This window comes from Meira miltonrushii, assembly GCF_003144205.1.
Source record: "Meira miltonrushii strain MCA 3882 unplaced genomic scaffold FA14scaffold_2, whole genome shotgun sequence".
NCBI classification, from domain to species: domain Eukaryota; kingdom Fungi; phylum Basidiomycota; class Exobasidiomycetes; order Exobasidiales; family Brachybasidiaceae; genus Meira; species Meira miltonrushii.
The window spans coordinates 3,479,239-3,502,730 of NW_020289944.1; the positions used below are offsets into that span (position 1 = coordinate 3,479,239).

Consider the following 23,492-nt stretch of genomic DNA (forward strand, 5'->3'; position numbering starts at 1 on the left):
TGGGTGCTTTTTGTTGTATAGGGAACTTTCTTGAAATGATGATTGAATCGGGCTAGACTTACCTTTTTTTGTTTTGTTTTGGCAGAACCAGCTGCAAAGAATCAATAAAGAAAATTGAATTGACAATCGGGTGTCAATCTAGACTTTCTTCCTTGAATGATCGGATGAGCGGTTATTATTTTGCAGTTGAACCGGGAAGATCTGATTGAGTGAGTATATGCGGCGTAATGGGCGGTACTTGAGATCGGGTAATCCAACCAAAAAGACCCAATAATCCTGAATGAATGCTAGCTGAGAAAAACGAGAATCGAAAAGTGCGAGAGAATGCGAGAGAGCGACAACGACAACAACAACAACGAGTAAGAAGATAAGGCGAAAGTGCTGAACAATAAAAAGCCCGACGCAGTCAAAGCTTGGCAAATTGACAGTGAAGATGACCAGCAAAGGAAAGCGAGCGTGGTGCAAGAAAAGAAAAATAAAAGACCGGAGATTGGATCGGCGGCAAAGAAGAAGAGAAAAAAAGAGATCAAGGCAATCTGTCCCAGACAGAAAGGAGCACTTGAGCGAAAAAAGGTGAAAAAGCAAGAGGGTAAAGGAGAAAAGACAAGGTGAGGATAGAGGAGTTTATTCGTACATGACCACGGGCATTTTGAGTGGAGTGTACGCTTGGACAGTGTTGCATAAAATAAATAGACCATGTAAGGGGGTACGAATAATTGATTTCTTTATGCACTACAAACTACAAACGCGTAGCCAGGCCTTAGTCTAATGACCGGATGTGAGGGTAAACGAACCCTAGACTATAGAAGTGCGGGAATGTAAGTAAGCTTGTGTGTGGGTTGCATGTGCAATTAAGGCAGGGGTCAAGAGCACACCTACAATGATCAGAGTAGTACAAAAATCATGCTGGGAACAAATAGTGCATAAGGCAAATATTCAGTGAAGGTTCTACCGAGCGGATCAGCCTTTGTATTAAAGAAAGTATTACAACTTGTCCGGCCAAAAGTCTAATTTGTATTCACTCCTATACACAATGACACAATTCAATACAAATTCCAAACTCCAAACATACATAAAATTTCCTTTCTGGGTTGAAGATTACAGCATTGGGCACATTTTCAGTCTGTAGACGTTGAATACGCGCGTGTCCCTTTCGCTTCTAAGCCCACCGTCTATTATCTATCTACTCAGGTCGCCGTTCGGTCCAATAGTAAAACGCGTGTTAGAGTCTAGGCGTTTATAGAATTTGAACCTTAAAAAATAATTCTAACAATAGAACGGGGAAAATACTTTTCCCATTCATCGTCATCATCGATTAAGAGGGATATATTGATATTTAAAGTTCAGGCCGCGACTAGATTTATTTCGGGAAGGATCTCAAAAATCCATATGGACTCCTTTTCATAGATCTAGAATTAGATGAACCATTAGATCGGGAATTGATGATAACCGCTTGGCCATTGTATTGATAGCCACAAAATATTAAATTAAATTAACGAAATTTTTCCCATCATCAGTATAAACACAATGATCGGCCATCACTTTCGAAATTTATGTATCGAATCTCGTACGGCGAAGGATCTGATAAGTACAATAAAGCATATTTATCAATGTGGCGTTTCTATATTACTTAAATTTTTCTGGGAAGATGTTCATTGTTTCTTCCTTCATATCCGTTATGTATACGACCATTCTTCTTAAACGCAAATCTACCCCTTGGCGGAGAATTACGGCGGCATCTTGAAGGTTAAGCGATACAAGTAAAGTGTGGGGAATGGTCAAGTATAGTACTATGACTTAGTGGTCCTCTTTAGACAGTTATAGTGCTTATGCAATTCTATGCAGGTACGACTTGTTTTGACTGAAAGTGGCTTGCATACATTTGCTGCGCCCAAGAAGCATGTACACATTTCGATATGCACTTACTTCATTATCCTACGGCCATTGAAGGTAAGCAGGAACTTGCATTTAGTGGCTTTTTTCGTCTTACATATACCATATCATCTCCTCATCTTCGCGTAAATAGCCGTGATTTGTACATCTATACATGTGTATATATACATATACATTGTATGATGACCATCTTTTACGCCACACGGTGTGTTTATACAATGAAAACATATGTAATCAGTTTTCCGTAACTCGATCGATCTATAGAATAACATGTAAGAGCAATGTAATGCTATGCTATGTGTAAAGCCATTCTCTTAGCTCGCCGTCGATTTAGTGCAGTAAACTTTTATCCTGTTACAAACAATGACATTGCGGTGTCTTTTCTTCTTTATTTTCTCACACGTCTTACCAATTGCAATCACACGGCAACCATTTCGATCTTTATGACCTGTATCATCAAGCCATCAGGGAAAAAATGATAAATCGAATTGGAAATAATAAAACTTAGCGACATGACTAGACTTTGAGACGGGAACCATTTCCGCTAAATTGATCAGATGCCTCTTTGACATTCTTCCGTCTGCAGCGGATCTGTCTATGAATCGGCACAAATACAATCACTTTAGCTTACGTATGGAAAATTATCCTTTTCGGCACAAATACGTCGGTACTGACAATTGCATTAGCGTGAGTATAAACGTAGAAAGTTCATGCTCCGCTTGAAATTTTATTTTTCCATTCGTACGTATATACTGTTTAGAAGCCCAGGAACGAGATTCAGACGCCGCTTAATACTCTATTAATAAGCATTCATACTAGAGATAAGAAAAGACTGATTCTATTGTACTATGTATCATCCCTTCTCTATGCAAAAACGGGATGTACGGCTTATAAATCGGAATCGTGCGGGGTGGGTAAAAGGATGCTAGGAAGAAAGGAGATTGAAAAATGAATCTTATTGGTCCGGCATCCGTTAAAGTGCCTATCCCCTTGAATAATTATAGTTTGTAGTCCGATGTTTTACTGAGATAGAATTCCTAGTCTTTGCTAGACGGGAATTTGTGGAAATAATCATAAGCACGGACGAAAATGCCGGAGAGAAATTCCAATGGCAATGGTCGTGCATACGTCTTATCAATACTAATTAGAAGATTTCCGATGTACATGAAATATGTTCTTAAAAGCAGGTACCTACATAAATCTGTAATTGGTTTGAATTTAAAATTGATTCTGTGCAGAAGTTGATGCAGGTCCAAATACATAACTGTCGTGTACCTGCAGCAAACAAGACAAACACAGGGCTAATGCCTTATGCGAAGAAATTTTTAATTCAATCCTTTGCGTGCATATTTCGGGTTACTCTCTGTCTTTTATTAAAAGAGATGCATGTGAAGGTACATAGATTGCTTATGTATGAGGTGGTTCCGGTATTCTTCCCTTTGCCGGAACCGTAAAAGACGATTAACCGAAAGCTGAACACTCTCTTATTTAATGGTATATGAATAATTTAAGCAGGGTATGATCGACTATCAAATTGGACCGTGGACAAACTTTTAATGAATAAAAATAAAAAAATAAAATAGAGAAGACATTTTTCCGTAAGCTGATTTGTAATTCCATTTATCCGTAATGAGTAAGCAAGCTGTGAAATCAAGTTGTGGGGTGCAAAGAAATGGTAAGGCGACAATATCTCAGGCACGCGCAGCGCTCATACACTTTACATTCACGCTGTTTCTACCATCAGCCACAATCTTATCAAGAATGTCCACATGATCGAGCACGTCATCTATAAACAAACATGTCTCTCAAATTCGATAAGAAATAGTGTATCTTTTACTCTTATATTTGTGGGGCGTCAATCATCGATCCGGCCAAGTTTATCCTTTTCATGATTCCCATGCAGGGTTTTAAAGATGTTTCGATCCCTCCTTAGAAGCAATTCACAGCATGATGATTGCATGAGATCTTCATGAAGCCACAATGTCGTGATGCACATATCTTTTCTCTGTGCGTTAATAGAATATTCCCATGACCATCTAAATCGAAGTCTGACCATGTAGACCAATCAATCAGTCTCACCCTTACATCAAACATTGATTTCATACTGATCGGTTAGAGAATCTTTTTCCTCTTGCATATGAAATAATGATGAAAAAATCTGGATGTCATTGCTTGAATTCATGAAATTTTCATTTTTTAGGATTATTTACAAAATTCAAGCTATATCCACCCCCTTGACCTTGTTGTAATTGGAAATTGTCGGTCGATAAGCCGAACCATCCTAACATGCTATCTCCAACACCTTTCAATTTACGCATCATTTCCTCTTTTTCACGTGCACTCGTTTCTTCAATCTTTGGCTGTAGTCGTGCGATGGTTGTTCGAAGAGATGCGTGTAAAGAAGGTGGATGAGGTAAGCTTTGTATTTGCTTGAGGTCTACAAAAAGTGAACAAAACATGATTAGTTTATTTCAATGCTTATTAAGCCGTTCCTTCAGACTCACCTTCCATCGCAGATGTCAAGCTTGACCAAGTCCCAATTTGCTCGTTCGCCTGAGCTCTTCTGTGTAATGCTTTGACGTAGTCTGGATCATCTTTTAGTGACTCATTACACGCCTTCACGGTTTCTTTGTGTTGTTCAAGTTTGGAATGACATGCGGCAATATTTGCATAAATAATTGAACGTAATTTTCGTGCTTTTACCGAATCTTCATCTTGAACTGCTTCGACTTCCTGATCTTCATCGTTCTCATCGCTTTCACGTTTCTTTGGCCGCGGCGGAAGATTACCAAGCGCATCCGTATATCTCAAAATGGCTTCATCGTAATTTGACTTTTCAAAGAGAGAATTTGCCTCTGTCTTCAATCGTTGAGCATCCTCATAATCGTCCTATCACGCAAAGGAGAAACAGAAAAGAGAATAAGTTTTCATTCAAAAGATAAATGCAATAGCTTTTATACATCATGCCACCGAATCAACCCACTCTCACTCTTTTATTCGATTCTGCATCAGTTGCAACTTTGTCCGATTTAATCGTACTTTCTTCGTCTTGTGCTTGGATATCATTGATTGTCGTCAAGCCACCGGAGTTTGCTGCACCTTTCTCCTTCGACAAAAGAGCAGTCTGCTCTAATCGCAACTTGCGTTTCTCCTTCCGTACTTCAGCAGCTTCGCCGACTTCTTCTTTTGGTGGCATAGCTTTTCTATAATATGGTTGTGCGAGCCAATGAGGCACGTAATTGGGATCATTGCCTCCAGTAGCCGCTTGCCAGGAGAATGTGGGTGTTTGCTGCGCTTGTGCTTCGGCAATCTTTGTAGTATAATCCGACATCTTCTCGTCTGCCTCTAGAAGCTCTGCCAAGCGATCTACAAATGCGTAGAAAGCCTTGAAGCGGGCTCTACCTGTCGCTTTCAGATCTAAACTTGCTTGTCCAAGCATAGGCCGCAGATCTCGATGAACTTCCAGAGCAGGTCTTGCAAGCCTGAACAGATGTGCTTTGATTGCACTTCCAGCCGTTGGAGTATGTAATCTTTCACAAATGTCCAGGTATTCCCGTATAAGGTTGATGAGTCGAGGGAATGGAAAAGCGGGCGAAAGTGGAAACATGTCGGTAGGCGAAGTTGGTGCTTCGGCAAAGATTGTGGGATTGTATAGATTACCCTCTGCGCTCATCACTCCGTCTGCTCCTGTTATGTCTAATGCTCTTTGGACGTCTTCGTGATAAAGAATATTCCCATTTGCTAGAACAGGTACTTTGACTGCGTTTTTGACTGCTTTGATCTTTTGCCAGTCAGCCAAACCTGTATTGTGACCTTTCATTTCTCTTGTTCGACCATGCACTGTGATTATCTGCGCTCCAGCACGTTCCAACATTTTAGCATATGCTACCGTTCTGTCCACGCAATCAAAGACTCGCATTTTAGCAGTAACGGGAACTTTGAGATTAATATGCAAAGTATTGATCAAGCGGAAGATCAATTGCCAGTCCGATTGCAAGAAGGATCCATAATGGCCTCTCTTGGCGATGTGTTGGGGACACCCCAGGTTCAAATCAACGGCTTGACAGTAAGGTTCGACAATCTTGGCGGATTGTAAGAGCAGTTCGGGATCATTGCCACAGAATTGCACAATCACAGGCTCATCAGTATCGATGCTGCTACTCTTCAAACATTCCGCACTGCTCTCTCCGGGCTTGAATTCTATCGATTGTGCTCCTTCTTCCTGTAATGCTTTGTCTTTTGCTATCCAAAAGTCCACATCGTGTTCGGGTCCATGTGAGGCAGTCATTTGCGAAAATCTTCGTGAATTGATCATTGGAGTGTAGACCAGCTGTGCACCATGCCTTCTAGAAAGAATACGCCATGCTAGCTCTGACTGATCAACCATCGGGGCAACGACAAATTTAGGCGATCCCATCGATGCAAACAAGTCCCATGAGCTTAACTTCTTGTGTTCGGGTTCACCTGTAGGAGGAAAGGCGTCCAATGCCAAGATCGGGGTGCTTGGATCGTCATCTTTCGGTATTACGGCGGCGGGCATGATGCTTATGTATCTCTGTGACGGTAAGGGTACTAGTGAAGTCTTTGGTGGAAGTGGGGCGGTAAAGACTGTCGGTAGGTGAATGTGCTGGACTCCTTCAAGCGTTCGCCAAGATCGTGATAGAGGTGCCGCGCAATACCTTTGGCTGATCAAGCCGGTCCTGAGGGGAAATGACAAGATCTTCGTCTTGCCTGTCTGGGTGAGAATATAGGGAGTGTTCTGCAATGTGGACAAGAACGCAGACACCTCTTATCATATCAGGAGCATTCAAACAAAGTGAGGGAACCAAATTCCAAAAATCTTCATCACGTGATTGTTGCCTTACTAAGCCCTTTCAAGGCTTGGTGTTCCGAAATACGCCTTGAAGGCTGAATTTGTTTTCATACTGTCGACAACGGCGCCAGTCCAGTGTGCGCGTTTTCCTCTTAAGCAGGTGCAAGCAATAATCCAAGCTCTGTGATTGGCGCCAAAAGTCAAAGAGAGAGAGAGAGAGAGAGGCGTGCAAGCATGCGTGCGGGCGTGCAAACTGTGTTTGTTAGAGCCCGATAGAGTTGGACAAGTTCAAACCTTCGCCATCAGCATTTCTTCTGATTACCACCAACTATACTCACCCTACACACAGCATGTCGATCTCTCTACAAGGTTGGAACTTGACAAAGTTCGTTAAAAGCTCGCCAGCTTTAATGCGTGCTTTGACACCAGTCGCAAACGCATTCGCCAACGCTGCAGGACACCGTAAAATGGGATTGAGATACGATGATTTGATTGTCGAAGAAAACCCGGAAATGCAAAAGGTAGGTGTGGCAACAAGCGCACACAAAACGCTGTATAAGTTCTAACAATCTCTTTGCTTTTCCCATCCCGCTCACAGGCACTAAAACGTCTTTCCGATCGTGAATCATACGACCGTGCTTTCCGTCTCAGACAAGCAATCCACCTTTCTGCCTTACATCGTGAATTGCCAAAAGAACAATGGCTAAAAGCAGAGGACGACAAACGCTACGTCACACCAATTCTAGACGAAGTCATCAAAGAGAACGTCGAACGGGAAGCTTGGGATACTGTGAAGGTGAAGAAAGCCGGTAACTAATCTCACCAAAATCGACTTTCGACACTATCTCACCCATTGTAACACATAAACGGCTCAACATCCATCTTCAATAATGAATGGAATCATACGATGATTCTTGCGTGTGAAATGGTATAGCATTACAGGTGACGCCGGTAAAGCCGCGTACTTTACAACAAAATAGAGTCATGTACAAAGGGTCTCCAATCGAATTGGGGTGATTGAGGTGGAAGGAAGAGATGGGGAGGGAAAAGGATGAGAAACATTGATGGTAGAGATCATTCAGCAGTGCTGCTTTGCATAGATGAAGATCTTGCAAATTTCGCACGTAATTGCGCCAAACGATCATCATTTACACTATAACGATTCGCACTTGGTGAAGAATTGATTGTAGGGCTTTGAGCACCTCTAAAGCCTGCAATGCCACTATTAGGCGTTGAAGGTGAAGAATTGATTCCTGTCAGAGCGGCTAGATTCAAATTTGAAGTTCTGCTTGAAGATGGACTCATATAGCTGTTCCTTTGTGAGTCTCCATTTCTACCGGCATAATTTGTAGTTGGGAATGAATTTCGAGTTGAAGGTGAAGCAGTACTTTGAGCGCCTGGACTGCTTAAAAGCATACTTTGTCTTGGCGTCATGGTATCGTCCTGGAAAGGCGAAGGTTCTCCATCCTCTAAAGCATGATTAGCCATAGCTCGTTTGATGAACTTTTGGAAAATCGGTCCCGTTTGCTCTAGGGAACGCATGATAAGTCCTTCTTTCTCGGGATACTTTCTACTGAACAGATACAAATCGCGAATTGCGGACCTTGACTCGGATTTGTTACTGATCCTATCAAAGATTTGACGCAGTTCCGCTGCATTTCCTTCATCCGACGTCGCAACGCTGTATTGACTTTCAGATCGTGTCATTGATCCTGCCTCTGAATCAGTTCGCGAGCGCTCTGGCAATCTCTCCCTTCTGCTTGCTACGGATGGGGTGCTGGGTATTGACGGTGATAGACGGGCTTGAGCTTCATCATCGAAGATAGCATCTTCGGGTGCTTTGGCAGCTTTTGCTTCTCGACCACCTTCGCTCGAAAGCTGATGTTCGCACGCTCTCAGCATATAGGTATAGACATGGCTATGCTCGGCATCTGGGATACCTTCCAATAGATCCAAAGCTTGCTCTCCAAAAGCATTGCCGATATGTGCGATGATCACTTTGATTGTACGTAGTGGGACATCACCCATTGGCATACCATTTGCTGCTCTTTCTTTCCAGATCACAGGTGGGATAGCTTGAAGGAATGTTTCCAAATCCTGCAACAAGAGAGCTGCATCCACCAAATCATCTTGCAAACTTTGAGTAAGCTTACGTGTCATCTTCCAAATACATTTGCAAATCAGATCGGCAAACTTCACACGCTTGTCAACCAACTCCGCATCGCCTCTACTCTGCAGATCTTCCAAGTCCTCCGTTGCTTCTGTTAGCATCGTCAAGCATGCTCCAAACAAGACGTTCACATTGCACGAAGAGAAGGATCTCAAGACCATAATGTTGAGATAACGACCTTGTGTTTGGGTCTCGGCATCTGTTGCACCCTTTGTACCGATCAATTGCGAGAGTAGCTCAGTAAGGAGAACGACCAGAGCAGGCTTTGTAACATAGCTACCCAACGTTCTCTGTGTGCCTTCGATTGGGTCATCCCAAAGTCTTGTATTATCGAATATATTTGTGCCAGTGTACATCAAGTGCTTCTTCAATCGTTCAGCTTCGGCGGTATTATTATTCATTTGACCATAAGCACGATGCATTAATTTGCCATAAGCTACCGCCAATCGATCAGCATTTTGCACTAAGGCTGGCGAACAATTTTGAATGTCAGTCGCAAGTTTCTTCAATGCTCTTACACTTCGATCGCTATCGCTTGATAGGATTTCGTTGATTGTTTGTTCAACATCCCACAATTCTTCGTCATGTCCGTTCTCATCGGATCTTTTTGTGGACGGTAACTTGGCATCGCTTGATACTTTCTTCAACTCAGTTTGACTCACATTGACGGCTCCTCCATTACTCCCAAAAGTACGTGAAGTGGGTCGTTGCAAACCTGAAGGTGCTTGAACACGAGAAAGGCGAGCGTCAGGCTGGGATTGACGATCTGGCAGTCCAGAAGGTCCATTGCTTGATTTTGCGCCCGGTTGTCCTATCATAGAAGCGGGTCTGGCCAGTCTAGAAGGCATTGCCATTCTGCTTTGCATAGGAGGTTGTATTTGTGTTGTGCCGCCTCGGGATTTTGGCAAGGTCGACATAGATGAGACCTGTCTTGGCGTGGCGGCAGTTTGAGAAACTCTTTCCACTGGCGGAGTCGAAGCTACAGATGCTTGTGCCAATACTACAGCCGCATCTTCTGCTCCATTTGAACCAGAAACAGTCACCCGTCGAAGTCTCTCTTCCAACAGACCGCGGTCTCGTAGAGGCAATTCACCGACGTACTGCCAAACTGCATCTCCAACAATCTTGTACACTTCTGAGATGGCCATCAAAGCTCCGGTTCTGACGCCGTTGTCACGGTCAGAGATGTGAACAGCAATTAAAGGCATCGTCTTTGGCAAAGAACAGATCTGTGTACCATATCTGTGGAAAAGATGAGCCAATTCTGCCAGACATTCTGTTCGAACACGCGAGTTCTTGCTAGGTAGCCCTTCCTCCATATAGTGACCCAAGACTTTGCTAGGTGGATAGATATTTGTAACCTTTCGCAAGATATCGGATCGTATGCGATCGCGGAAGGCAACTTTTGGATCACCAAACTTGGCCAATACGCAGGGAAGGATAGCATTGGCCTCATAATCTGACATGTGGTATTCTTGGCTGCGTAGGACAGCGATCAGTTGATCCAAGAGATCCAAACACTTCAAAGCGATCGATGTGTTATTGTCTGTCAACCGAATTGCTACATACTTGAAGAGTAAGTCAGAATTTGCTTTGATACGTGCAACAGCTTCATCCGGAGTGATTGCAAATTCTTCTAGAGACGTCTCCGTGTGTGCTAGATGGTCTATGAGCACGGTCAGAGCAGACAAATAATCACGTTCTGCATTGTGATCTTTCGAGAACATCTTATCGATCAATGCTGGACTCAAATGATGTTCACATTGTGCCCGCAAGGTTTCTGCCAGATCTGAACGAGGAGCAGCATCTGCACCAATCCAGTACAATGAATTCTTACCACCTTCGCGTTTCTCACGCATCATTTTGAACTTCTCGTCTCCATTCACAAATGGTGCACTTTTTTCCGTTGCGGCAGCGTTGGAGGAAGAGGATGATGAGTTCGTTGCAACAGGTGCATACGTTGTCTTTCGAACTCCAACGCGAGGTAGACGTGCTGGAGTTCCTTCGATTGTATTTGCTGGTGCTTTCAAAGATCTGACAACGGCTGTAGGTGCTTTCACGCCTCCTGCTCGTCCAGAAACTGATGATGTTGAAGATGAAACAGAGCGAGCATCATCTGTCGTTGATGGCGTTGGTGCTTGAGCTGCCCTTCGTACGACATTTGGAAGTTTTGCAGGCGCCGAACTTGCTGAGCCATTTTCTAATCGAGCCGAAACACCTTGCGATGGAGGTGGCGGAGGAGGTGCTTTTGAAGAAGCTTGGCCTTTGGCGGCATCAATGAGAGGAATGACGGTATTACGAGAAGCTGCTTTCAAAGAGTTTGTTTGCTCCATGACAAATTTGTAGCCTGCTCTCATGATGATAAAAGGCAATACACTTTGTGCTGCTTTGCGTACCGCGGCCAATTTGTCATCCAAACAAACGATTGCTGGAAATGCTAATCCGCTCAAATCTGTATTCTTATCAGGAGAATGTTGTTCGAACCAAAGACCTAGCCAAGCGAAAAGATCTTGACGTAATGTAGGATTAGCAGCTTTACTCTCCAAAACACTGACAAATCCTGAGATCATTGGAGCTGCTCCAGTTTGTTCAGCCATTGCAGTCAACGCTTTGGAAGCAGCAGCGCGAAGGGGAGCTTTTGCATCTGCCAATACTTGCGTGACAGACGGTACAAACGTTCTCACAAAGCCTTCAAATCCTTTGCCCATTCCTGTAGAGATTTTGCACAATGCGTCCAGAGCCATTGTTCTGACTTGAACATTGTTGTCCGAGAAGCGAGTCTTTAGTGCCGTACCAAGCTCGCCCATTTTAGGCTTCAAACGTGTGTTAGCATCCAGAATGGCATTAATCTCCTCCAAGCCTTCTTTTCGCTCCTTCCAATTGGCGTCGCCTAACTTGGCAATAGCTGAAGAAGGAATGATATTGTCAAGGTCGACTCGTGGAATCAATGCGTCCAATGCATCGTCTTCTTCTACGGATGGACCAGTCGGACCTTCATCGGCAGCACCTGCTGCTACTGCTTTGGGGCGAGTCTCTTCACAAGTGCGTGTCGGTGTTGGTGCTGGCTCTTTTGATGCCTTTTCGATTTCTGCTTCTACAGTCGATCGCAACTGTGGATTAATATCTCCCAGTAAGTTCGTCAGAGCAGGTCCGAGGAAACGCGACAGAGTACCGATACAAGTCGTAGCGTTCGTTCTCACAGCAGCATTGGCAGACTTCAAGCAATTCAATAGGTGATCAACCAAGCCACGAACATCAATATTAGCCGTTCCAAAGTCAAGAAGAGCTTGATTGACCCACAATAGGGAATCAGCGATGGCTTTGGGTGCTTTGAGGTTGCTCAAAGGCGTCAGGGCTTGACTGATGACGAATCCTATCGAAGTGCGTTCTCCATATTGCATAAGCGTGTCAGCAGCTGGCACTTTTAGCTTGATATCACCTAATTTCTCACAGAGCGGGGCGATGGAGATTGCCACTGAAGACCTGCCAAAAGATGGACAGTCGGTCGAAAGCATCTTGAAAGCGTTGTACACTTCGCTCATCACTTGGAAATTGCTCTCCTTCCATCCAGGCTTACGCGATAGGAAGCGAACGATCAATTCGCTTTCCACAGTCTCACTTTCCAATTTGAGCCATTCATTAAATTTGACCATAGCTGCTAATCGATCTTTCCAGACGCTTGTTGATAATTCTTCTTGTATGTGGGCAGGTACGATTTCACTCGAACGTGCTTCCGCCTCATCTGGGTGATAGCGATACTTGACTGGTTCATTCACGCCAGCTGCTTTACTGGATCCAGATGCACCGGCAGATTTCTTTGCTGCGGGTGCAGGGCGGGATGTCGAGGCAGCAGCTGGCTTGGCTACAGCTGGTGGTGCCTTACTGGCCCCGGCAAGCAAACGAGCAGGGGGTCCACGAGATACTGCAGCGGGAGCTTTGGCTGCTGCAGGAGCTGGCGATGAAGCGAAGTTGGGCTTTTCAGCGGCTGCTACAACGGCAGGCTTCCTTGCGGCAGCAACAGGTGCAGGTCTGCTCTGTGGCTTTGGAGGAGCTGCGGCTGGTGCTGGTCTACTAGCTGGCGCTGCACCAGCTTGTTTGACTTTCACAGTGGCAGATTTGTACTGTTCTTGAATTTTGCCCTTCTTGATATCATCCAGTCCATCGATGTATTGATTCATGGCCCTCTCGCCGATCAATTTCATCAGCGTTCCGAGACCCTGTGCACCCGCATCACGCACATCAGACGACCCATCAGCAGTGGCCGCTACCAATGCATCTGCAATCGGTTTAATGTCAGCTTTGGCCGGCATCGACCGTGTCTCGCGCAAACAACGGACCAAGAATTGAATTGCTCCTGTTTTGACTTGGGGATTCTTGTGCTTTGTGGCATTCAAAGTCACTTCGAGGATATCGCTGAAGGAAACGGTTTGAAAGACGGCATCCAAGGTATCTGCCAGCACCTTTACAGTTGATTCTTTTCGTTCTTTAAGCTTCTCCAGAAGTGCTGGTAAGGCTTTATCTTTGTTCTTGGCAAAAGCTCCTCGTAGCCCTAGTGCAAATTTCTGAATGCATTGACATGCAGATAGAACGACATTGATATTGACATCTTTCTTCACCTTTTCGCTCAGAATGTCGATGATCGAATCCAAAGCCGGCGTGTGTATTATTTTTGGTGTTGCTTCCAAAGCTTTCAAGCATTGATCAATTACTTCCTTCCTTTCGAGCCATTTGGTGCTATTGATCATTTCGTCAAAATTTTCTGGCCATTCTTTAGACTTGAGGGGATCCTTGGGATCTAGGAATTCAAATGCATCAACCTCTTCAGCAGGCTGTCCGCCTCCATTCGTTTCTGCTGCTGCTGCTGCTGTTGGATCGCTTGTTGCCTCAACATTGTCGACCGGTCTCTGAGAAGTGAGATATCTGCTCGGTGTGGTATGTTTCTCTACAGCTTGATCGATGGCGGCAAATTGTTCGCGAAGTTCCTTCACCTGAATGTCTTTAAGTAGCGATAATGTTGGTTCTAAAGCCAGTCCGATCCATTTGTGTAATTCTTGTGCCAGTGAGCCTGCTTCAGCTCTGACGTTCTTATCCGAATGTCCAAATAGATCTGGCAGCTTTTTCAGAATTGGCTTGAATGAGACTTGTTTCGGCCCAAAATCACGAACAAGATGTGTTAGTGCAGTGACTGCAGTTGCAACCACTTTGGGTTGTTTAGCAGATGTGCCCTGTATAACATTCAACACTAATCCTTCACATCCGACGATATCCTCTGATTCGGCATAGAGCGAAACAATATCCAAAGCAGACTTTTTCGTTCCTGCACGCATTGCGCCGAAACATTTCTCTGCCAAAGAAGGTAAAACGGTCTCTCGCGTAGATCCAGCCGGTTTTCCACCAAACGATAAAAATGCTTTAACAGCATCCAATGCTTTTTCTTGTGCTACTGCATTACTATCGATCACCATTGCTTTTACCAAATCAGGATTTCGAGTATAAGGTTTGAATATTGGTGCATCTTCTGCCGGTGATTTTTCAAATTTTCCAATTAATTCTTCGTATCCCGAAACACGAGCTTTCCAAACTTTTGATCCTAATCGATCTTCGATTGGCATTTTTGAGTAATCTTCTTCGCTCGGAGCTCCACCCCCTCCCATTCCAGAACCACTTCCACCTCCTACTGGAAATTCATCCATCTTGTGTGATATTCGTGTGTTTGTGCCTTATCCAGGAGGATGTATGCGATAATTTGCAATATTTAGAAGGCTTTGAGATGGTTCTATTGTGTAGGCTGGTTTCTCATTTCCGGTGTCCTCTTTTCTTTTGACAAAGTCAGCAGTGATCAGTGGAGAAATGTTTGATCAGCTGAAATGATCGGTGGTAACACAATCTCTTCCTTGATCAGCCTTGTGCCTGAACCTTTGTGATGGTTGAGGATTGTGAATAAAATCTCATTTCTTCATTCTCTCACCCATGCACGAGCAAGCCTTCTTTACAATTCATACTTTAGGCAGAATTCCTGCACTCGCGTCAAATTATATGCTCACAAACAACAACAACAACAATCAACACGCACGCCCTATCGTTTTATTATCGCGTTTCATAAGCGCAGCCCTGCGCAAGCACTCTATGTTCTCACAAGTGTTGGTCTATATTTGGCTTTAGCGGCCCAGGCAGGCTTGCAATAAGGGCGTGTTGAAACCATCCTTTTGAAATGGTGATAGCGTCAGGCATCAGGTGGATGCTCAGAACTTGATGATCATTAATGATACAATAATGATGGTATGAGGCCATCATGAACAGTATGAAGGATCAGCTTAATACTGTCTACAATGATGGTCGATGACCACACTGTCGGCTGATGATGATTCGTGTGACACCATACCTACTGAAACAGTGTCTGTCCTCACCTCACCACGAGTACGAAGAATGCTGAAAAGTGTCAATTACAGGTGTCAATTACAAAATGCTATGCTTGATGCGGTACAGATACATTTTCAGGTAGGTGTGACAAGCAAATGCGGTGCTCTGTAAACTCTACTCAATCCAGATAACTTCATTACTTGCGGTCATTTTGACGCAATCAGTTGACTTTCGAGCGTGATCAACCAGTCGAGCAAAGTCTGCCGTATGAAAAAGCAGAAAGACATTTGGGTCTTCGTCCCAGAAATCTTTTTCGATCAGTTCTTTTGCTCTTTGTAGGCATTTTTTGCCCTTTAGAAACTTTTCAAAAGTCTCCCGAAGGTTTTCATTCTTGTCAACACCCATTCCATCCATGATCCAAACATTTTCTCTGTCATCCCAATCGATCAAAAGACCTCTTGTTCGCAGCAAACGTACCACGTGTCTTACTACAATCACCATATGAGTGCCACCCAACATATCAGCAACATCCAAGATCCTGATGCGGTGTTTGTGATGTCTTGAAAGGCGCAGAATGACTTTGACAATGTCTGTAGTGAGATTAGTAGAGCCATGTAAGATTTTGAGTGATTGTTTGTATTCACTCCTTTTTTGTGGCTTTGCACTTCTGCCATTTGCGTTTCTCTGATCGTCTGCTGTGGGATTTCGTTGAAGCCACTGATATGGTAATTGTGTCCACACCGTCTTGATTTCACCAGTTCGATAGGTATTGTACTCTACCGGCATATTCTCTCTTTTTGCTTCCTTCAGATAAGCTTCCTCATCAATGCAGTTCAATAGTGCAAAGCGTCCATTTTCTCGCAACTTTTCCTTAACATGGTCCCATTTCGCATCACTGAATGTTGGAGGAGTTGCTTGATAAATTGCAAGCAGGAGTGGCTGAAAGCGAGCTGGAATTTCCACTCGGATTGGGGTGGGAGACAAAGGCCGGATGGTGGTAGAGTTATGTGCTCCTGGCCCATCATCTTCCGATTCAACATCTCCATCGTCAAACCAATCATCAAGTTGAGAACGGGCTCTTAAATCAGAGTCTTGCAGTTGTGTCATGGTTACAATTTTGTTTCAATGGGTTTGTGGATGTGAACAAAGATTGCATTTCCGTGTCTCTCTCTCTTTTCTTTTCTTTTCTCGCTCTCTCTCTCTCGCTCAGGCCACGATGTCAATCTCCGGCTGGAAAAAGGGAAGAGGGCGCCGCGTAATGGGCAAAGGTAATTGCATTAAAGTACACATTCATACAATTACAGGTTCAATCATTGCATTTTCCTCCAAGAAAGCCATCCATTGCTTCAAGTATTCATCACCAGCCCCTGCAATCGTATCGGAATCCCCAACGATACACAATTGTCTTTTTGCACGTGTCATCGCAACATTCAATCGACGCTTTTCTGCCAAGAAACCAACATTCCTTTGTTCGTTTGATCGAACCAATGAAATGATCACAACTTCATTTTCCATTCCTTGCATCGAATCAACACTTCCGATCGCAACCTTCTCCATTGCCGTTCGAATCGCATCTTTGCTATCTTTTGACGTTTTACTGCCACGCAACCGATCCGCTAATGCGCTTACTTGTAGATTGTATGGTGATAAAATGCTAATCTTTTCCGGTGCAAGGCCATTCTTTATGAGCAATTCAACATGTTGAGCTACTAACTCGACCTCGTGTAAATTGGCACGAGAGTCAAACTGAAAGATGCTTGCTTTTCCACCACTGCCCGCATCTTCTTCACTTTGTCGAGATTCATACATCTCACATCCGGCAGTATCATAGAAAACGATTGGAGCATTATCTGTCTCTTCTTCTTCCGAGTTACCGATATCGTAACCCTCTACATCGGCCAATCGAATCTTTGCACAGCTTTCATGTGCTTTAATCTTGTTTTCGTATAAGGCCGAATTAGGAAAATTCATAATTTCTTCATTCATTCTGTATTGCGTATCAAGCAGAACCTTGCACCCTTGACCATACATGCCTAACAAACGACTGAACAGTGTCGTCTCTAAAGATTGCGGAGGTCGTAATCTTGTCCTCTTGATGACTTGTTTCGACGAATATTGCTCTTCCTCTTCTGCACCTGATCCGCTTCCCGCGTCGTCATCGCCACTCTTCGAATCTTCTGCAGATTTCTCTTCTTTTTCCTTTCCCTCACTGTTCCTTTTTGGGTTCCCGCTATGCTTTTTGAATTGAGAATGTCGATATCCTTTCACTGTCGGAGGCAACTGCAGATGATCACCTGCCAAGATCAATTGACCATCCTGTTTCGCTTTCAAGATCGGAGTCCAACAAGTAGCTTCTGTTGCTTGACATGCTTCATCAATCACAACCACATCAAAATCTATCCCGTCCAACTGTTTTGCACCCGCACCATGACAAGTAGAAACCACAATCGAAGCACGCTGTAAAACCGCTCGAAGAAGACCTCGTTCACGTTTACGGAATTCTTTTCGCAATAGCTTGATTTCTTCTCGCTTCTCTTTACGTTCAGATCCTCGCAATTTCTGAGACTTGGATGATGCCTGTCCACGGTAGGAAGTAGATTTGTTGCCTGCAGCGGTATCTTTTGGTCGCATAGATGAAAGAGCTGATTCTAATTCTTTACGAACATCTTTTACCAATCCACCTTCTGAAGAATGTTGAGATTGATAATCGAGTGTTGCTGTCATCAATGATTGTAACACTCTAGCAGGATGACCGATACGTGTGATACCGATATGACTTCTTTTCAAAACATCTCCTCCTTTAGAGACAATTCGTTCTAAAAGATTGTCTGCTGCAAGATTCGATGCACCACATACCAAAACTCGCTTTTGATGTACAATGGCTAATTGCAATACCATCTCAGCAACTGCGGTTGTTTTTCCCGTTCCTGGAGGCCCATGAATCAGCGCAAAATCGTTTGCTGTGAGTGCAAATTTGATAGCTTCAATTTGCGAAGCATTCAGATTCTCGTTGAACAGCCGAAGCTCCTCCTCTTCTGGCCAGTTTCTCCATGTTGGTGCTGTCTGACCCACCAAAGTTGGGACCAAAGTGGAAGATTGACCGCTGTTGGTCGCAGTTGAAGGTATGACGACAGAGTCTTGATCTGCTGCTTCCTCATCATCACTCGATTCTGCATCGAAACTTCTTTTGGCCGTTTTGACAGAAATATTCAATATCTTTGCTAAGCGTGTCAAAGTCCACTCCATTCGATCAAATGTGGAATCATTGGCCACTTTGACTACCTTAATGCGTGCAGGTAGGTCGCTAGGATCTAACCCTTTACTTGAAGCTGCAACGATAATCTTTGTATCTGTAACACGAAAAATTACACCACCCAAGCCCTGATCGGCTGTATGATTAGCATCTCCATCGTTTGTCTTGGATTTTGTTGACTTGCCTTTCGCACTTTTGCCTCCTTGTTGAGTTGGGTCTATGCTATTATCCTCAATCTGAACAATATCTCCTGGTCGTAATTGATGAGGAGGGAAAGTGGAGGAAGAATGAAAGGCTATCGGTCTTTCCAATTCTATCAACGTTTTCCCTCCTAGACCAACAGAGATTGACAATACACCTAAACCAAGGATTGCTAGACCATGCCTTTCGAGTTGTTTGGGTGGGCAATTGGATAACAACAATCGAGCTTCATCTTGCTCCACCTTTCGTTCGTTTGCCAATAAGTCAGCATGCTTTTGGATCCATATTTGTAATAGGTTTTGAGAAGGTTTGCTTACACTGTTTAGCTTGACCGATCTTGAAGAAGTGTTGACATTATCACCATCTTGCGACATAGCAATAAATCGGAAGGATGCTTAACCAAAGTCTTATCAAAAGGTGCTTTGAGAGTGAGCTATGAACTTCTTCAAGTGTGCATGTACCCGAACTTCTTCTTAAGGCGTAAAGTTTAAGAGTAAACGCGTGCTTATGTTTGATAATAAAAGATGCATTTATACCTTAGCGTCTTTACAGCCCTTATCAGCGAATAACGAACAATAGATAGAGAGGGCCGGCCAGCTGACCCCTTTTCAGAAGAAAGGCTTCCTTCTTATTGATACGAGCATGCTAAATACCCTATACCCCAACATTGTATTGATCGATTGACAACTTCATCATCATGTCTCGCTCTCAAGGGGACGGAGATGTTCGTCAATCGATTCAAATACAAAGAGCACAATCACCAAGGCCAAGGAATGCGATTCGCGCAAATATGCCTTCAACTTCATTCGGCGGAACAAGTCCTGGACTTCAAAGAAGGCCATCTGTTCAAAGTTCAGGTAGAGATAGCGAATCAACAGATGGTAATAATAGCTCTTATAATTCTCCTGCACCAGGTAAAATGTTTCCACGTTCACTTACAACAGGAGATGCATCACATTTTCAACATCCAAATCGATCACAAGCTCGTAACCGAAATATAGGATCAGGAGTTAATCCGCGTGCAATTTCCTATCATCCCGATGGATCTTCGCGGGAAAATCATTCATCCTCTTATGCTCAACTATTTCATGATGTTGAACGTCAATCCAATACGACCAATAATTCAGACGTAGCTCTTCAAGGTAGAAGTTATCGATTTCAACCATCAGACGTGAATCATGCTCCCCTCGTTTCACCTTATACGGCTACTTCAAATACTATTCGTGACAGCACTGCGTTCCTGGCAGGAATGGCGCTTAGGTCAGATGAAGATTCCGATTCAGCTGGTGGAAGGTTGGATGATGCTATAGAAGAAGCATCTGATGAAGAAGCATCCCCACCTTTGACAATAAGAGGCAAGTCTGATGCTATTGATGCAACCCTAAACAGTTCCTCTCCTTTCTCCGCCTCTCTTCAAAGCAAAGGACCGAGCAATCTATCCCGTGCACTTCAAGCTGCAAATAATGATGATTCGACCACACCAACAGCTCGATCACCTACTGATAAGGTGGAAATAGGTGAGCAAACTCCCGTTCACAAGGGCGGAGACGAAGTCACAGAAGCAACTCCCCTCATTTCCTCGCAAATACGAAGCAAAAGAGGCAGATCACAGCAAATTTCTACAGATGGAAATGAATCGAACCGATCAAAATCGCAATCTCGAAGTAAGTCACCTGCTCCGCCATCTATCACAGAAGGTGAAGGTCAATCAGGCTTCAGCGTATTCTCTAATCGTAGCGGAGGCCAAGGCGCTGCCAAGAATAATTCTTCAACGTATGGCTATGGAGCACTTGCACAAGCGTCAAATGCTCCAAGAGGACAACCAACAAACGCAGGTGGCCGTGATCATCATGTCTCGTTTGCAGAATCAAATTATTACTACGACGATGAAGGAGAAGATGAACTGGATGCTCCTTTGTCGGTAGCATGGGCTTTTGTACCATCCTTCTGGCGACCGAAAAACAGGCCACCACCTTCTCTGCCTGGCTACATTAAAGAAGGAGTCTCGGGTATTGGCAAACTAACCTGGAAAGATGTCATTTCCGCCAGCGCTGAGCCAGTAAGACTTTTACCGGCCGTATTCTTGGGCATTCTATTAAATGTTTTGGATGGAGTCTCATATGGTTTGATCATCTTTCCTACCTCGTACCCGATGTTTTCCGATTTTGGCGGTGATGGAGTTTCAATGTTCTTTGTCACTTGTGTGATCAGTCAACTAATCTATACCCTCGGTGGCTCAATTTTCAAAGGAGGAAATGGTAGTATGATGATTGAAGTTGTTCCATTCTATCATATTTTGGTCAAGATTATCATCGATACTTTGGGAGAAACTGAACCAGCCGCAGTGATCTCTACGACAATGATTGCTTTTGCGCTATCCTCCATCTTTGCTGGGGTAGTCTTTTTGGCTTTGGGATATTTCAGACTTGGTGTTCTGATCGGATTCTTTCCCCGTCACATTCTGGTTGGTTGCATTGGAGGTGTGGGTGTATTCCTCATCGAGACGGGATTAGAGGTAGCGGGTCAACTAAAGTCAGAAGAAGGTTTCCAATGGAATCTAGAGACTTTCCGATTCTTTGTTCAATCGTGGGGAATGGTAGCCCATTGGGTTCCTCCGCTACTATTGGCAATTCTTTTACGTCTAATCACCGCCAAGTTTCATCATCCACTGGTGTTCCCAGGATATTTCATCGTTATTCCCGTTTTGTTCTATATCATTGCCAGTGGCATTCTTCGTGTTCCGCTTGAAGACTTACGCAAAGATGATTGGGTCTTTGACGTTGGAAAAGCGGCTGAAGCTCCCTTTTGGCGATTCTATACCTACTTCGATTTCCGCAAGACAAGCTGGGAAGCATTATGGGCAACGATGCCAACTCAATTGGCTTTGACATTCTTTTCCATCTTGCACGTTCCTCTCAACGTTCCAGCATTAGCCGTTTCCGTCAATGAAGACAATTTGGATACCGATAGAGAATTATTCGCACATGGTATTTCAAATATTGCCGCTGGCTTGGCTGGAAGTGTGCCAAATTACTTGTGTTATGTTAACAGCGTTCTCTTTTACCGTGTTGGAGGTGGAAGTAGATTGAGCGGGTTGATGTTAGCAGCAGGCACATTTATCATCTTCCTTTCCGGTCCAGGTGCGATTGGATATCTTCCGATTATGGTCGTTGGTGCTTTAATCTTCGTGCTTGGAATCGATTTGACAAAAGAAGCTGTTTGGGATACCATTGGAAGGGTGAATTCATGGGAATACTTTACGATTTGGGTCATTATCTTTGTTATGACGTATTACGATTTCGTTGTAGGAATTTTGGCAGGTGTAATTGTTGCATGTCTATTCTTTGTCATTCAAACATCCCGAAGAAGGACGGTAAGAGCTGTCCTAGACGGCAGCATCGCAAGAAGTACCGTTCGTCGCCATACAACACAGAGGCAATTTCTGGATCAAGCCGGGCAACAAACACAGATCGTCAAACTACAAGGTTTCCTCTATTTTGCAAATATATCCGGTGTTGAGGAACTCATCAGGAAAGGATTAGACATTGCTACTTGGCAAGAACATCCTATCAGATTCTTGATCGTGGATTTCTCCTTGGTATACGGAGTGGACTTTTCCGCAGCAGAAGCGTTCACTCGAATTCAGAGATTGTTGCAAGCAAAAGATGTCGTTTTGACCTTTTGCGGTGTCACACCTGAGAGCGATGTGGGAATTGCGTTGAGAAGTGTCGACCTTTGGACAGATTCAGCAATGAGATTAGAGGTTTTCCAAAATCTTAACGAAGCTTTGGAATGGACGGAGAACGAATACCTTCGAAGTCTGTACATGGCAGGAGCCTCAGCTGCAAAACCTTTGGTTCAAAGCGCAAGAGCGGCATTAGATGTTCCATCTCAAAGTAAGCGAGCGCCAGCATTCAACTTGAATGAAACCTCAGAGAACAGTCCAAGAAGGCAACACTTATTCGAAGCAGCACATGAAGCAGCGTCTAAATCGTCTAATCCACATCTGATTGCCAAATTGGCAGGATCTCCTTCGAACAGTACAAGCTTAGAAAGTTCCAATGATTCAACGAACAGAAGACGGTCACAATCAAATGCAGTATCTGGAAAGAGTACTAGTCCAGAAAAAAGGCGCCTTTCTCATTCAGGCTCAAGACCGACTCACGGGTCTGGTCTTCCTCCAGCCGCACAACCGTTCACGTTGCTTATGATCACCTTCCAAGCTTGGGCTCGTGAACAACATGATGATGGTTTCTATCGAACTCTTGCACCCTACTTCCGCGAACATCGTCTGTTAAAAGGTGAAGTACTATGGCAACGGGGAGATCCTTCTGATGGATTGTATTTGATCGAATCAGGAATCTTGAAAGCACGTTATGATTTCCCACAAGAAGATTATGAAATTAATGAAGCAATGTTAGCCGGAACGATTGCAGGAGAATTAACATTCTTATCAAAAGCCAGTAGGAACACGACTGCTTATGCAGAAATGGATTGTTGCTTATGGAAATTGGATTCTGACAGCTTGCAACAATTACGCAAAGATCGTCATGACGTCTTTGATAATTTGCTTCAATTGCTTTTATGCGCTTGCTCTGAAGAACAAGAAGGTTTAATGAGCTATCTTGTCAGTCGACTCAGTTAATTGTACAATGAAACGAGAAATGAATTATTAGATCACATGCTTGAGAGTGAAGAGGGAGAGATTGCTATGATGGGGACATATTTGCTGAGAATGTACAAATGCTGCTTGATATGCGGAGAATTATACAAAGAAAATTTGAGAGAATGATAATGCTTAA

At 43.8% G+C, this 23,492-nt stretch overlaps 7 protein-coding genes across 7 annotated transcripts; 3 read left to right on the forward strand and 4 right to left on the reverse strand.

The window, feature by feature from the left end:
- The first annotated feature begins 1,809 nt into the window (after nucleotides 1–1,809).
- FA14DRAFT_50160 (uncharacterized protein) lies at nucleotides 1,810–2,200 on the forward strand. The gene has a single exon (XM_025502431.1). The coding sequence runs from the start codon at nucleotides 1,917–1,919 to the stop codon at nucleotides 2,139–2,141; it is 225 nt and encodes a 74-aa protein (XP_025356280.1). The 5' UTR covers nucleotides 1,810–1,916; the 3' UTR covers nucleotides 2,142–2,200.
- Nucleotides 2,201–4,063: 1,863 nt separating this feature from the next.
- Nucleotides 4,064–6,659, reverse strand: FA14DRAFT_134453 (Dus-domain-containing protein). Its single transcript, XM_025496983.1, has 3 exons — nucleotides 4,877–6,659; nucleotides 4,398–4,782; nucleotides 4,064–4,330 (listed from the first exon to the last, which is right to left on the reverse strand). The coding sequence occupies exons 1-3, from the start codon at nucleotides 6,431–6,433 to the stop codon at nucleotides 4,083–4,085; spliced, it is 2,190 nt and encodes a 729-aa protein (XP_025356281.1). The 5' UTR covers nucleotides 6,434–6,659; the 3' UTR covers nucleotides 4,064–4,082.
- Nucleotides 6,660–7,056: 397 nt separating this feature from the next.
- On the forward strand, nucleotides 7,057–7,929 carry FA14DRAFT_134455 (14 kDa subunit of cytochrome bd ubiquinol oxidase; the record flags this gene model as incomplete). The annotated part of the gene is made up of 2 exons (XM_025496984.1): nucleotides 7,057–7,227; nucleotides 7,305–7,929. The coding sequence occupies 2 exons, from the start codon at nucleotides 7,057–7,059 to the stop codon at nucleotides 7,521–7,523; spliced, it is 390 nt and encodes a 129-aa protein (XP_025356282.1). The 3' UTR covers nucleotides 7,524–7,929.
- Nucleotides 7,620–14,797, reverse strand: FA14DRAFT_134460 (ARM repeat-containing protein). The gene has a single exon (XM_025496985.1). The coding sequence runs from the start codon at nucleotides 14,567–14,569 to the stop codon at nucleotides 7,781–7,783; it is 6,789 nt and encodes a 2,262-aa protein (XP_025356283.1). The 5' UTR covers nucleotides 14,570–14,797; the 3' UTR covers nucleotides 7,620–7,780.
- Nucleotides 14,798–15,320: 523 nt separating this feature from the next.
- FA14DRAFT_160912 (uncharacterized protein) lies at nucleotides 15,321–16,385 on the reverse strand (the record flags this gene model as incomplete). Its single annotated transcript, XM_025498881.1, has 1 exon — nucleotides 15,321–16,385. A coding segment is annotated over exon 1 (929 nt), but the record flags the coding sequence as incomplete, so codon positions are not given.
- A 91-nt stretch (nucleotides 16,386–16,476) lies between these two features.
- On the reverse strand, nucleotides 16,477–19,169 carry FA14DRAFT_160913 (P-loop containing nucleoside triphosphate hydrolase protein). Its single transcript, XM_025498882.1, has one exon. It carries the CDS (start codon nucleotides 19,062–19,064, stop codon nucleotides 16,527–16,529), a length of 2,538 nt encoding a protein of 845 aa, XP_025356285.1. The 5' UTR covers nucleotides 19,065–19,169; the 3' UTR covers nucleotides 16,477–16,526.
- A 164-nt stretch (nucleotides 19,170–19,333) lies between these two features.
- On the forward strand, nucleotides 19,334–23,375 carry FA14DRAFT_160914 (uncharacterized protein). Its single transcript, XM_025498883.1, has one exon. The coding sequence runs from the start codon at nucleotides 19,388–19,390 to the stop codon at nucleotides 23,333–23,335; it is 3,948 nt and encodes a 1,315-aa protein (XP_025356286.1). The 5' UTR covers nucleotides 19,334–19,387; the 3' UTR covers nucleotides 23,336–23,375.
- The last annotated feature ends 117 nt before the right edge of the window (nucleotides 23,376–23,492 follow it).